General features: G+C 43.1%; 1 protein-coding gene across 1 annotated transcript; it reads right to left on the bottom strand.

Annotated features, from left to right (window-relative positions):
- Positions 1-770: 770 nt before the first annotated feature.
- On the bottom strand, positions 771-11,938 carry MSMB (microseminoprotein beta). Its single transcript, XM_059899623.1, has 4 exons — positions 11,933-11,938; positions 6,665-6,761; positions 5,479-5,584; positions 771-1,304 (listed from the first exon to the last, which is right to left on the bottom strand). Exons 1-4 carry the CDS (start codon positions 11,936-11,938, stop codon positions 1,175-1,177), a joined length of 339 nt encoding a protein of 112 aa, XP_059755606.1. The 3' UTR covers positions 771-1,174.
- Between the last annotated feature and the right edge of the window lie 844 nt (positions 11,939-12,782).

Raw genomic sequence — 12,782 nt, 5'->3', positions numbered from 1 at the left:
GAGGAGCTGTAGGGAATATCAGAAAGGCCCACAAAAGCCTCATGAGGAAGTAAATCATCTTCAACACTGCCACAGGCAGACGGAGCCAAGATGGCATCATACTGTCCCTCATTCCCTCTTCAATTCAGAGGCAGATTCTGGATTGAGACTTCTTTTGTAACTAAAAGTGACCAAGGCACTTTTTTATTATCTTAGGGTGACCCAAATCTAGGACCTGCCTAGATTGCTCAACTAGTCCACATAGTATGTTTGCACAGGTGGGGTTAGGGGGCAGAGGGGAAATAAAGCTCTTTACTGATTGCCCATGGATTGTTCAACAGAAGGTTCTTTGCTTGTTTGTGATCTGTCATGTACACACACACCCAACTCTAAGCCCCAAGAGAGCAGGGACCTGATCTCTCTGGTTCACTACTGTATCCCCAGGCCCAGAGCACTGCCAGGCACTCAGTAAGGACCTGTTGACTGAACAAATGTTCTGTAACACAGAAACAGCAAGAGATGATCGGCACTGTCACTGTTTTAAGTCCCTAAGTTTTGAGTACTGATACTGTAGCCCTGCACCCAAGCCATTCCCCATCTACAAGGCAGGACTCCTGGCCTCTTAACACCCCACTGGGCTGCAAGTGGGCTTAGAGGCACTTCTTCCAAGCTATCCTGCTCTAACCTGCTCTAACCTCAGGCAAACACAGATTTATATGAGGGACACAGCAGATACTCTCTGAAGAACAGGAAGGAAGGATAAACATGAAAACCTCAAAGAAAATAGAGGATCTGATTTCATCTTGAAGACACATTTATATTTTGAATTTTTCACCAGATAGTGGGACACTGGGGCAGCAGAGCACACATGTGTCAGAAGCCAGAGAAGCAGCAGTGCTCCCCTGAGTAAGGGATGCACAATGATCTATGGGAGTGGAGGGAAAATAACTTTTATTCATATTTATTTTTGTCTCCTTTAAATGTTTACATGCTTTATAATGTGTGTATTATCAATGCATACATAATTTATAAACTAAAAGTATACACATATTCAAGTGTTTGCTCAAAACATTTTTGACTGATAGGTGGGGTTATACAATCATAGACTATCAGAGGCCATAGGAGAATGACGCCTGGCCTGGGAGAACCTGGGCGCCCCCTGCAGGCTGGGAGTTCTGGGCCCATGAGAAGCACATTATAACACCCATCCACTGACAGCACAAGTCTTTCCTGGGTCCTCCTGTTCCACCACTGTGTAGGTGCAGGTCTCCTTGTTGAAGATTATCTGGCACTTGTTTGTGTCATAATCCACAGGTACAGCAGCACTGTCATTGAGACAAGAACAAGGCCTGTTAGAAGGAATAGGATGTCCAGCCTCCCCAGGGCCAGCTTTGTGCTGGAAGCAGCCCGCACTCCAGGTGTCTGGGGTGCCCCTCACCTATTTAAGGTCACCCCTTGTCTGGGAACCCCAAAATGCCACCTTCAGGAATCTGCACCCATATATATATATATATATATAGGACCTAGACTATGAACACAGACCATCCCTGACATTGTTGCTAAATTCCATCCCTCGCACACAGGACCACAGCAACTTCCAACAGGCCCAGAGGCAGGTCTGGACTCCTCTGAGGCCAGGCAGCTTGCTTCAGCCTGGCTCTTCTTGTCATCCCTGCTCAAGAAGTAGCCAGCAGTACTGCTGCTTGAATGTGGGAAGGGAATGGTTGTCCCAAGCCTGGCATAGAGGCTTGTTAGGCCAGGAGCTGGCTCAGCCAACAGAAACAACAAGTCACTCCAGGTAGGGACCATGGAGCCCTGGGAAAAGCTGATGAAAACTGGAACAATCTCCCTGGGGAAAATCCACCCACACATTCAAGGGTGCCAACAATTTTAGGGCTCATTGCCCTCTTGAAACCCAACTGTAAACCCCAGATTTAAATTGCCCGTCCCCAAAGTGTACAAAGAACAGCCATCCCCAGGGCCCTTTGTGACTATGTTTCCTTCCACAAAGTAACCCTTGACTTATTTTAACAAAAGAGGACATTTCAATCCTCTTCCCAAAGGGTAATCTGGAAACCAAAGGGAAGACTGGAAGAAGCTTTTCCCAAGGCACCTGGGGTAGGTGGCCTGGGTAGTGGGGAGGCCAGAGCAGCCTGGGCCACCAACCTCAGCCTCGACTGCCACTAGGCAGCTTCAGATCTGGACAACGGCCCCTAGGGCAGGGGTCCCCGACCCCCGGGACAAGGACCAGTACTGGTCCGCGGCCTGTTAGGAACTGGGCCACACAGAAGGAGGTGAGTGGTGGGTGAGCGAGCGAAGCTTCATCTGCGGCTGCCCATCACTCGCACCACCGCCTGAACCATCCCCCCCCACCCCCCGCCACACCGTGGAAAAATCGTCTTCCACGAAACCGGTCCCTGGTGCTAAAAAGGTTGGGGACCACTGCCTTAGAGAGTGCAATGGGTTAAAAAATTCTCCCAGAGAAAATTTAATCAAAACATGTATTTTGCTATCACAAAAAAAAAGTTCATGAGAGAAACTTCATAGGTGGCGAGATAATTATAGGGGAAAGGAGTTGGTGGCTCTGAGCAGGAGAGAAAATATGCCCCTTTCCTCCACGTGGAGCGCTGTGTTAAGTGGGATAGGCAACGTGGCAGGGAAGAGGGAAGGGGCTCTGTGGGCCCTGACTCGGAGTCAGTTACTGTCCCAGGCTTGAGGGACACATAACTGGCATAGAGAAGGCATTAAATCTGTTTTAAGTGAATGAATTTATATGCTGAATCTCATTTAATTAATTAATTAATTTTTTTGGCCGCACCTCGTGGCTTGAGGGATCTTAGTTCCCCAACCAGAGATTGAACCCAGACACTCAGCAGCGAAAGCGCCGAGCCCTAACCACTGGACCGCCAGGAACCCCCTCATTTAATTCTCATATCCACCTGATAATCCCTATTTTACAGTGAGGAAACTGAGGCTCAGAGAGATTAAGAAACTTATACAGGGCACACAGCTGGTATACAAAGGAATGGAGATTCAGACTCAGTTACTTTGGCTCCAGCATCAAGCCTCTTCCCACTTCACTGTTTTCCACACTAGGTCCACGGGACCCCTAGAAGAGGGTCATATTGACGTGGCTGTGATGATGCATCACTGAGTGGGGTGGGAGCGTGGCAAATCCAGTTGACAAGGATGCTTTGGCCCCTCTGGAGCTGCACTCTGATGTCAGAGAGGAAGAGCTCATTAGGCCTTAACCTTGCTGATACAATCGCACTCCAGAGTCACATTGACACTCGATACAAAGACAATATCAAATTTCAGGAGCACAAAATCAAGGTTCAGTTGTAATACGCAGTGACCCAGCCAAGGCAATACCTGCAAACCTGCTTCAGGCAGCCAGACATGCAGTCTCCGGATCTGATATTCCTCTTGTTCCATTTAGCACTTAGCATGGGGCATGCTCAACAAATGTATTCAGAACTTTCCAGATACTTCAACTTCAGTAGCATTCAGATGTTCTAAGTCAAGTGCTTGCTCTTCTACTTCCTGGTGGTATCATAAGACTCTCTGAGGCACTTGTTAAAATTCAAATTGCATGGCCTCCTATAAATTCTGATTCGGTAGGTTTGGGGGTGGGCCCCAGGAATCTGTATTTCATCAATCCTCTCAGAGGAGTCTGTGATCAGGCAAGTTTGGGAAACACTACTTTATGCCAATGCTTCTATCATCAAAGCCACTCCTGTTCTTGCAAAACACTATAGGGCCAAGGCTGATGTGAAGACATCAGATGGATGGGAGGGGTGGGGGAGTGGAGGTGGAGTGGCTGATTTGGATGTAACTACTGAGGAAACAGGGCCATGATGCAGACACTCTGTTTTATTGGCCCAAGTACCAGAACTTTGGAGTCCACAGTAACCCAGCAGAAAACATCTGCGTAACCTTTGGGCTGACTTGAGTTAAACTTAAGCAGTGAAGCAACTTCGGGTTTAGAGTTCAAGGTTCACTACAGATCATCCTTTATTCCTCACATCCATTCCCTCTGCCTGTGTTCAGAGCCACTCCTGTTCCTGCAAATTGCCACGGGCCAAGCAAGACTGAAGTGAAAACCAGCTCACTTCTAGAATAGCTTCAGACTACTGGGTACACTATCCTGTCTTCAGCAACCCATATGGATTTAGATATTTAATAATAAAGGTTATTTATCAAGATTCAAAAACAACTTAAAAGAAATAAGACTGAGGTAGAAGCAACCCATTAACAGATGCATGGATAAATAAAATGCGATATATAATTTAATATATTTAATATAATTTATTTTTTGCTTTTTAAGGCTGAATAATGTTCACTGTATATACAGTGAACATTATTCAGCCTTAAAAAGCAAGGAAATTCTAAGACATGCTACAACATGGGTGATTCTAGAGGACGTTACATTAATATAAGCCAGTGTAGGGGTTCAGGACAAGCCTCCCCAAAATGTGCCACTTTTGCATGAGGATTATTCTGAGCTAAAGGCAATAGACACCTTGCAGGTTCAAGAGAAACTACTGCCCCATTAACTACCTAGGTAGTATTAAATTGAGGATTCTTCCCAGAGAAGAGTTATTACCAGAGATAAATTTTATTTAAGTGACCCCGTTTATCTGTCATGGTAAACATCTAATTACCAAACATATACTCTTATTCTTATCATCCTGTAAATGACTCTCCTGTCCTTGGAAGCCCCAAGCCCCTAATCCATTCCTTAGCTCAGGATGGCATATATACCTCATTTTACCTGCCTTTAGGTTTCTGTCTCTAAACCTCTCGTGTATGTGGGTTTCCCGTATATATGAAATTAAATTTGATTTTTTTCCTGTTAATCTGTCTCATGTCAATTGAATTCTTAACCAGAAGAACCTAGAACGGTGGAGGAAAGTTTTCTTCCTTCCCAATACCAGTCATAAAAGGACAAATACTGTACAATTCCACTTAGGGTTGTCGAATTCATAGAAACAGAGAGTAGATGGTGGTTGCCAGGAGCTGGGGGGAGGAGGACATGGGGTGTTATTGTTTAATGGATATGGAGTTTCAGTTGGGAAGATGAAAAATTTCTGGAGATGGATGGTGGAGATGGTTGCACAAAATTGTGAATGTACTTAATGCCACTGAACATAACTTTTAAAAGGGTTAGGGACTTCCTTGGCGGGCCAGTGGTTAAGACCCTGCACTCTCAATGCAGGGGGCACAGGTTCAGTCCTTGATCAGGAAACTAAGATCCCACATGCCACACGGTGAAGCCAAAAAACCCAAACAAACAGACAAACAAAAACCAAAAAAATGGATAAAATTCTAAATTTTATGTTATGTATATTTTACCACAGTTAAAAAAAAAAGAAAGGAAAAGAAATAGGACTGAAAACTAAACCCCCTTCGGGATGTGATTTTGAAAGAGGTAGTAGCTGTTCCTCAGATAGCACAGCAGCTGCCTCCGCCTCTCAGCCCTGTTGGCTTGAGACTTACGTGTTGCAACAGTAAATTCCACCTTGGTCACAAGTACACTCCTCACAGTTCTCAGTCTTCCACTTTGAGTTCAGCGGGTGTATGACTCCATTGAGATCCTTGCATTCTAAAATAATACATGTGGTATCATCAGCACGGTCCCAAAGTCATGCAACCAGAACAAGGCTTGTAGGACACTGGGGCCAGCCCATGCCCTCTGCACACCACCCAGAGAGGGAGAATCTCAATGACTTTAAAGGCATATAAGAAATGTGCTCAGGTGTTCACTCATGGCTAAATTCCAGTACTATCCAACTCGTGCCACTGATCATGTTTTCTTACAGCAAGATTAAATCTACCCAGAGTTTGTTTCAGAACAGACATTTCAAGAAAATATAAGCCCCTCTCTCTTTAATCAGAGAGCTATTATGAGCCTAGGGGTACTTAGGGTGAATTTTTTTTCTGCTATATTATGTCTGGATAAATGCCTCCTTTCTCCTCTTCCCTTTGCTTTGCTTTTCAACCCCCAATGCACATGTGAAACATCTTGGGCATTAAAAAATAAAAAATAAAAAATAAATCTATGCCTGGGTCCCAACCCAGAACCATGAAATCAGAATCTCTGGGCATGGGGTCCAGGCTGCCATATTTTTTAGAAAGCTCCCCCAACAGGTTCAAATGTTCAACCAAGAATGAGAACCACTGCTCTAGATCCATGGCGGTCCATGTGTGCTTGAGGGATGAGCGACATCAGCACCACCTGAGGCCGCGAGACATGAAGACTCTCAGTCCACTCCACGCCCACAGAATCAGAATCTGCACTTCAATAAGACTCCCAGAGGGTTTGCATGCACATTTAGAGTTTGAGAAGTACTAGAATAATCAATGACTCTTAACCCTAACTGCATATAGGAGTCAATCAAGAAGCTTCTAAATGTGTAGCTCCTATCCCAGTGATTCTGATTTACCTGGTCTTGAATGGAAACCATCTGAGCATTAGTAAGCTTCAAAAGCTCTCCAGGCAATTCTCATATAGCTAAGGTTGAGAACCACTATCTTATTCAAATGGCAAGTTGAAGTCCCTCATTTTACTCCATTTATGTATCTGCCCTAACCTTCTATCTCATGTAGATTTAAGGGCATTCATCTGCCAACAGGTTATGTCTACCAGGATGCAGTCAAATAACATTGAAAAGCCAGGACTTACTATTAGGTGTAGAGTTCTGATTAGATATGATATAGCACTGGGCGTTGCATGAAGTCGCCAAGGTGGCTAAAACCACGAGGCTACCCAGAAGAGCATTCTGCAATGTAAAGAAGGGTCAGGGAAGAAGAACGAATGAATTCAGTTGTAATCATTGACTGCGTGTCCTGTATGGAGGTCCCTGCTAGGCTCTGACAAGTGGTTTGAAGGTAGAGCTTCTACCTTCAGATAATCTAGCAGAGGAACAAGATCTATACAAGTTACTAAAATAAACTGGGGAAAAAGCAAAATGTGAGTGAAAAGTCATAGAGCAATAATGTTAGTGTTCTATTTTATTACAGAGGAGGTTCAGGAAACCCTTGTGGATAAGAGATTTTTAGCTGTTTGCAGAGCATGTATAATTTAAAGGACAGAAATGAGGGAGTGAGAAGAGTTTCAGGAAGATAATAAAACATTGACAAAGATACGGAGACAAAGAAAACGCAATTGGAGACTCGCTGGAGCTAATTGGGTTAGTTAGAGTTCTTAGACCACAAGGATAAGAACTTCATTTTCCAGATGATAAAGGCATCGTTGATGGCTGATGAACATATCAGCTCATCTATGCTGATACTGGATCTGTAGGACAAAGGAAAGTATCAAGCTGCTCTTGTCATCATTTTGAGATGAGCAAGCAAAACATACAAACAAACTTTATGGTGGGGATTTCCAAAAACCTTTTAAAAAGGAAGATGTTGTGAGACAGTCTTTGGGACGGTGTGATAAGTGGGTCTCATCTGCTCATTTGCATCTGTTTCCTTCAAATGGGATGCGGTGTTACAGCACAGTGGTTGCCGGGCAGGTAGCACCTGGCTTTGAATTCCAGCTCAGCCCACAACTAGCCATGTGAATATCTCACCATTCTAAGCCTCAGTTACCTGCTCTGTAAAGTGGAGATAAAAAGAGTCCTGTGGGAGATCTAGAGAACAAACTAGCAGTTACCAATGGGGAGAGGGAATGGGGGAGGGGCAATACAGGGGTAGGGGAGTAAGAGGTACAAACTGTTAGGTATAAAATAAGCTACAAGGTTATATTATACAACACGAGGAATATAGCCAATATTTTATAATAACAATAAATGGAGTATAACCTTTAAAATTGTGAACCACTATACTGTACACCTGTAACATATAATATTGTACAGCAACCATACTTTAATTTTAAAAAATAGTCCTGTGGGGAGGATGGAGCGATGCATGTAATATGCATGATGAATGAGACATGTGCTACACACACACTCTGCTAGACCCAGATTTTGACACACACCCCCCGCCCCCCCCGCAAAACACATGCACAATTTTGTGGTGAGTAAAGCAAATAGCAGGATAAACTTTTGGGAAGAAGTCATGGAATTCATAAAAACGTGTTCCAAGCAATGATTAATTAATGGCAATATGAAGACAATTTGGAAAATGGTTACAAAGAAAAGTAATATGATACTGTGATTTTTAAAAAATATTGAACCTAAAAGAAAAAAAAAGATGTGGTGAGAGTACTTATTCTGTAAGATGTCTAAAATTAATTATGAGCTGATGCTACTTGAAGTAGTGTGTTACTGATATAAGAATAGAAAGACAAATAAAGGGAACAAAATAGAAAACCCAGAAAAAATATATATTTATTTATAAATAAATATATATATAAATTTACTATAAAATAAACTTAGTCTTTGAAATCTGTAGAGAATGATTATTCAATAAATGGTATTAGAACAAGCGGTGAACTATTTGAGGAAGAAACAAAGTTAATTTTCTACTTTAGTTCCCACAATAAAATACATTCTAAAAGGATTCAAAGGTTACATTTTTACAATAAGATCATAAACTAATCACAGAAATATAGGCAAATATCTTATTCTAAGCATAAAAGGAAAAGAAAAGAAATAAATTTGAATATGTAAAAGTTGTAAGTCATAAACAAAATTAAAAAGCAATTACCAAATTTGGAGAACAACATCAATGTATGAAGAGTTTCTATATATCAACAGGAAAAAGAGAAGCATCCTTAGTTGAAAAATGACAAAGGAAATAAAGTGGCATTTCACACACACATGCACAGACCCTAATAGAAATGACGAATAAATACATGAGAAAGTTCAATTGACAGATAACACAGGAAATGTAACCATGTAGATAAAATAGAATCATAATGGGATGGCAAGAATAATTATTTAATTTCTAATACCCAGAGGGAAATAGAGGCATATATGGGAAGTAAAGTGCACAAGAATAGGGACTTCCCTGGTGGCGCAGTGGTTAAGAATCCGTCTGCCAAACGCAGGGGACAGGGGTTTGATCTCTGCTCCAGGAAGATCCCATATGTCGAGGAGCAACTAAGCCCATGTGCCACAACTACTGAGCCTGCGTGTTGCAACTACTGAAGCCTGTGCACCTAGAGCCCGTGCTCCACAGCAAGAGAAGCCACCGCAATGAGAAGCCGGCGCACCGCAACAAAGAGTAGCCCCCGCTCGTCACAACTAGAGAAAGCCCAAGTGCAGCAACGAAGACCCAACGCAGCCCCAAAAAATAAAAATAAAATAAATTTAAAAAATTTTTAAAAATTGCACAAGGATGGTTTGTATTGGAACAATTTTTATGGAGTGTATATCCAAAATCTTAAAACTCTTTACAGTATTTGCCTTCATCACTTCTAAGTCTTTTCACTTCTAAGACTTGATCCTAAGAAGAATGGCACAGAGAAGGAGATCACTGTCTCCTCAAGGATGCTTACTGCTGTGGGAAAATGGAAATAATCAAAATGCTCAGGAACAGGGCTGGTTGAGAACGTGATGATTCAGAAAAGAAACTGGTCAACTGAGGAAGTAAGAGAAAATTAAATGACATGAGCAAGTGATCACTATGTATCATTAAGTGAAGTAACAGGTTACAAAACAGTTTGCTTGGTGTGATTCCTATAATGTAAAAAGATACATAGAGATACTGAAGGTTCTGTACCACATTTTAACAAGTCATTTTGGAGCTGAAGGATTATGACAACTTTTCTTCTTCTGACTTTTTCTCTTATCTTCTAAATTGTCTACAATAAAATGCATTGGTTTTATAAACAGAGAAATAAATCAATTCTTACAAGAAACCCTCCATATATTTAGCTCACACCAGGACTTGAGGGTGCACCTGCTCTCTCTGTTTTATTCTTTTGCATAATCTTCAGCTTAAGGTCATTGTGGAAACCTGAATTTTTTTCTCAAAAAAAAGAAAGAAAGAAAGAAAGAAAAAGGCCAGGCTTCTTGGCAAAATTTCTGCTCTCTTCATCCAAAAAGGGAGCTCCTGGGAGATAGTGGTGATCATGGGAATCTTGAAGGTCTTGTTTCACTGAGTCACAGAACAGAGGTATCAGTAGGCATGAGCCAGGGCTGCAGTCCCGGGTGATTGAGGAGTGCAGAATTCCCAGATTTCCCACAGCTCTGAGCAGAGGCCCCCAGTTGAATGACTGGGGGATGGAGTCCAAACATGGTGACAGGGGAGAACCAATTATTCGGTTTTGAGATTAACCAATTGACACTATCTCAAAAATAGCCTGCCACTGGCATGCTTTTCCTCCCCCCGCCCTTTCTCTCTCCCTCTCTCCCTCAGTTCCCTCCCCTGTAAAAAGAGAGGTTCCCCCACTTGGGTGGGCATCAGAATCACCTGGGTTGCTAATAAGGAACCCCCAGTCTCGGGCTCATTGAAGAAGGATGGGGTCATGACCTTTGAATCTTTACCAAGGCCCCCAGGTGAGAAGCACAAGAAAAATGATCAAAACCAGTGCTGTTTCAACGTGCATATGAGACTCTGGGAGATCTTATTAAATAAACTACAGATTCTGCTTCAGTGGAGTTTGAGTCCTCATTCTAGCAAGCTCCCAGGCGATACCACTGCTCCTGGTCTGAGGACCACCCCTGACCAGAGAAGCTCTAAACTTCCTTCCTGTTCCCATATTCTATTCTTCCACCTTCCCTCCCTCCTTGTTCTGCTTCCTTTCCTGTCTTCAGTAGACATAATCCCCTGGTACTTGCAGGCACAGGAGACAGTGCAGCTATAAGGCCGGCAAATGTTATATTTTCTAGATGGTGCAGCTTTGTGCCTGGCCTTGAGATGAAGCAGGCTGGTGGTGCCACTAGAAATTGTGTCCTTTTAGGTAAGTCGCTGCTCCTTGAAGAGACTTGCCCTGTAGGATCAAGAGTCAGGTGTCTTCAAGGGGGTCTTAGGCTGGGCAGGGGCACTGCCAGGGCTGTAGCTTACAAAGTTCACTCTGAGGCTGGAGGAAGGGGTCTGAGTGGAACTGGGAGGATCCCACTGTTTTTCTACTATTTCCAACTCTGTCTCAAGACCTGTCTCTGAGGCATGGCCCAAGGGAGGATCCTCTCCAACCTCACTTTCTACTCCTGCTGGTTGGCCACTTCCTTCCTCTTCCTTTGCACACCGAGAGCAGCCCAGTTCATTCCGTTTTACTCACTCTAGGAAAGGATATTTCGAAAAAGATCAAGTCTGAATTAAAGACAGAGAGGAAGCCTAGATGAGTTTTTATAGATTCTGATGCAAAATTTTTTCTTAATACAACATGATACAATGAAAAGTGCCTAGGGTATTGGTTCCCAAACTTTGCTGAACATGAAAATCACCTGGGCAGCTTTGAAAAACCCTGATTCTCAGGCCTCACTGCAGGCCAATTAAATCAGAGTGTCTGGGATGGGAGTAAGGTATCAGTATTATTCACAGACTCCCAGGTGATTCCACTGTACAGGCAAGTTTGGAAAACACTGGCCTAGAGAGAGGGACTCCTGGGTTCACAACTCTCCTCCCCCAGAGGCTCCTGGTGAGACCCTTGCAGCAGCTTCTTGCCTTCCCCAGGCTCAGTTTCCTCATCTGTAAAATGATGCAGTGCTGGGGCTGTAGTGCTGAAATTATATTTAATTTCACAAATCACTCACTCAAAGCTCAAGAATTAGAGACATATATGAAACCCAAATGACCCCAAAATTACTGGAAGAAATAACAGCTTTGACTTTAGAGAACAGAAATAGTGCTAAATTCATGAAGATGTTCCCAAGCTCCCAGACGCTCATTCTACTACACATTGTATTGCAAGTAATCTGTAGAAGATTCATGACCAGGTCACATTTCCCCTGAATAGTATCCAGTAGAAACACACATCACAGCATATTAAAATAAAGAATATATATATATCCCCCCCTTTTTTTCTTTTCTGGCCTTTATATATGAAACCAGTTACCTCCATTGTGATGAGCAGGAGTCCTTGCAGGTATTGCATCCAGGGAAAGTCATGCTGAATTTATATCAGAGACGGCAACCATATGTTTGGCATCATTAGAAAAGATAACATACCAAGGACACATTCAGTGTTTACAGAGGGTTGACTATCAACAAGAAACTACAGTTTCAGATGATTTACGAATTATTAATAAATCAGGTCTCCACCCCAATTATATGTTTACCCTTGCTGTTCCCACCCCTGATATGCATTTGCCCTTGATGTGAAAGAGCAGAGGAAGAGAACTCCCTTTTCCTGAGCCTTCTCCTTGCACTGAGTGGGTGATTAGGCACAGGGCATGTTATCTTGTTTGATTTCACACACAAAGAAAAGGAGGCTCAAGGATGCCAATCACACAGCCAGTTGGGCTTCAAGAAGGGGCATAAGAATAGTTCAGTGGTGAAGCTGGGCTTCAAGAAGGGGCATAAGAATAGTTCAGTGGTCAGCCCAACAGGTGCCCTGAGGGTCTATTTTGAGAGAACAGAAATGCCCCAAGCCACTCTCCATGGCTTGAGGACACAGCACCCTGCAGCCAGGTTTCCCTGGACAGCCTGGACTTTCTAAAACTCCTCTTGAATCTTAAGTCTGCTCCTGGCTACATCAAGCAAGCTTTCCTTCTCTTTCTTCAACCATGATCCTCCGAAAAGCCCTGCATGCCCAGGATGGCCTTTGGGGAGTGGCAACAAACAGAACTTCCTGGTACATTTGAGGGACTTACCATTTTATTAGTTTGCTCAGGCTGCCATAACAAAATACTTTAGACTGGGTTGCTTAAACAACAGAAATTTATTTTCTCACAATTCTGGAGGCT

This window comes from Balaenoptera ricei, chromosome 16 (genome assembly GCF_028023285.1).
Source record: "Balaenoptera ricei isolate mBalRic1 chromosome 16, mBalRic1.hap2, whole genome shotgun sequence".
Taxonomy (NCBI): domain Eukaryota; kingdom Metazoa; phylum Chordata; class Mammalia; order Artiodactyla; family Balaenopteridae; genus Balaenoptera; species Balaenoptera ricei.
Note: the sequence above shows the minus strand (reverse complement) of the source record. Positions and strands in the feature narration are given on the sequence as shown.

Coding starts and splice junctions, on each gene's coding strand:
- MSMB (XM_059899623.1), bottom strand. Junction 5,585..6,664: donor TCAGAACTCTACACCTAATA/GTAAGTCCTGGC, acceptor GTATTATTTTAG/AATGCAAGGATCTCAATGGA. Junction 1,305..5,478: donor GGAATTTACTGTTGCAACAC/GTAAGTCTCAAG, acceptor TCTCAATGACAG/TGCTGCTGTACCTGTGGATT.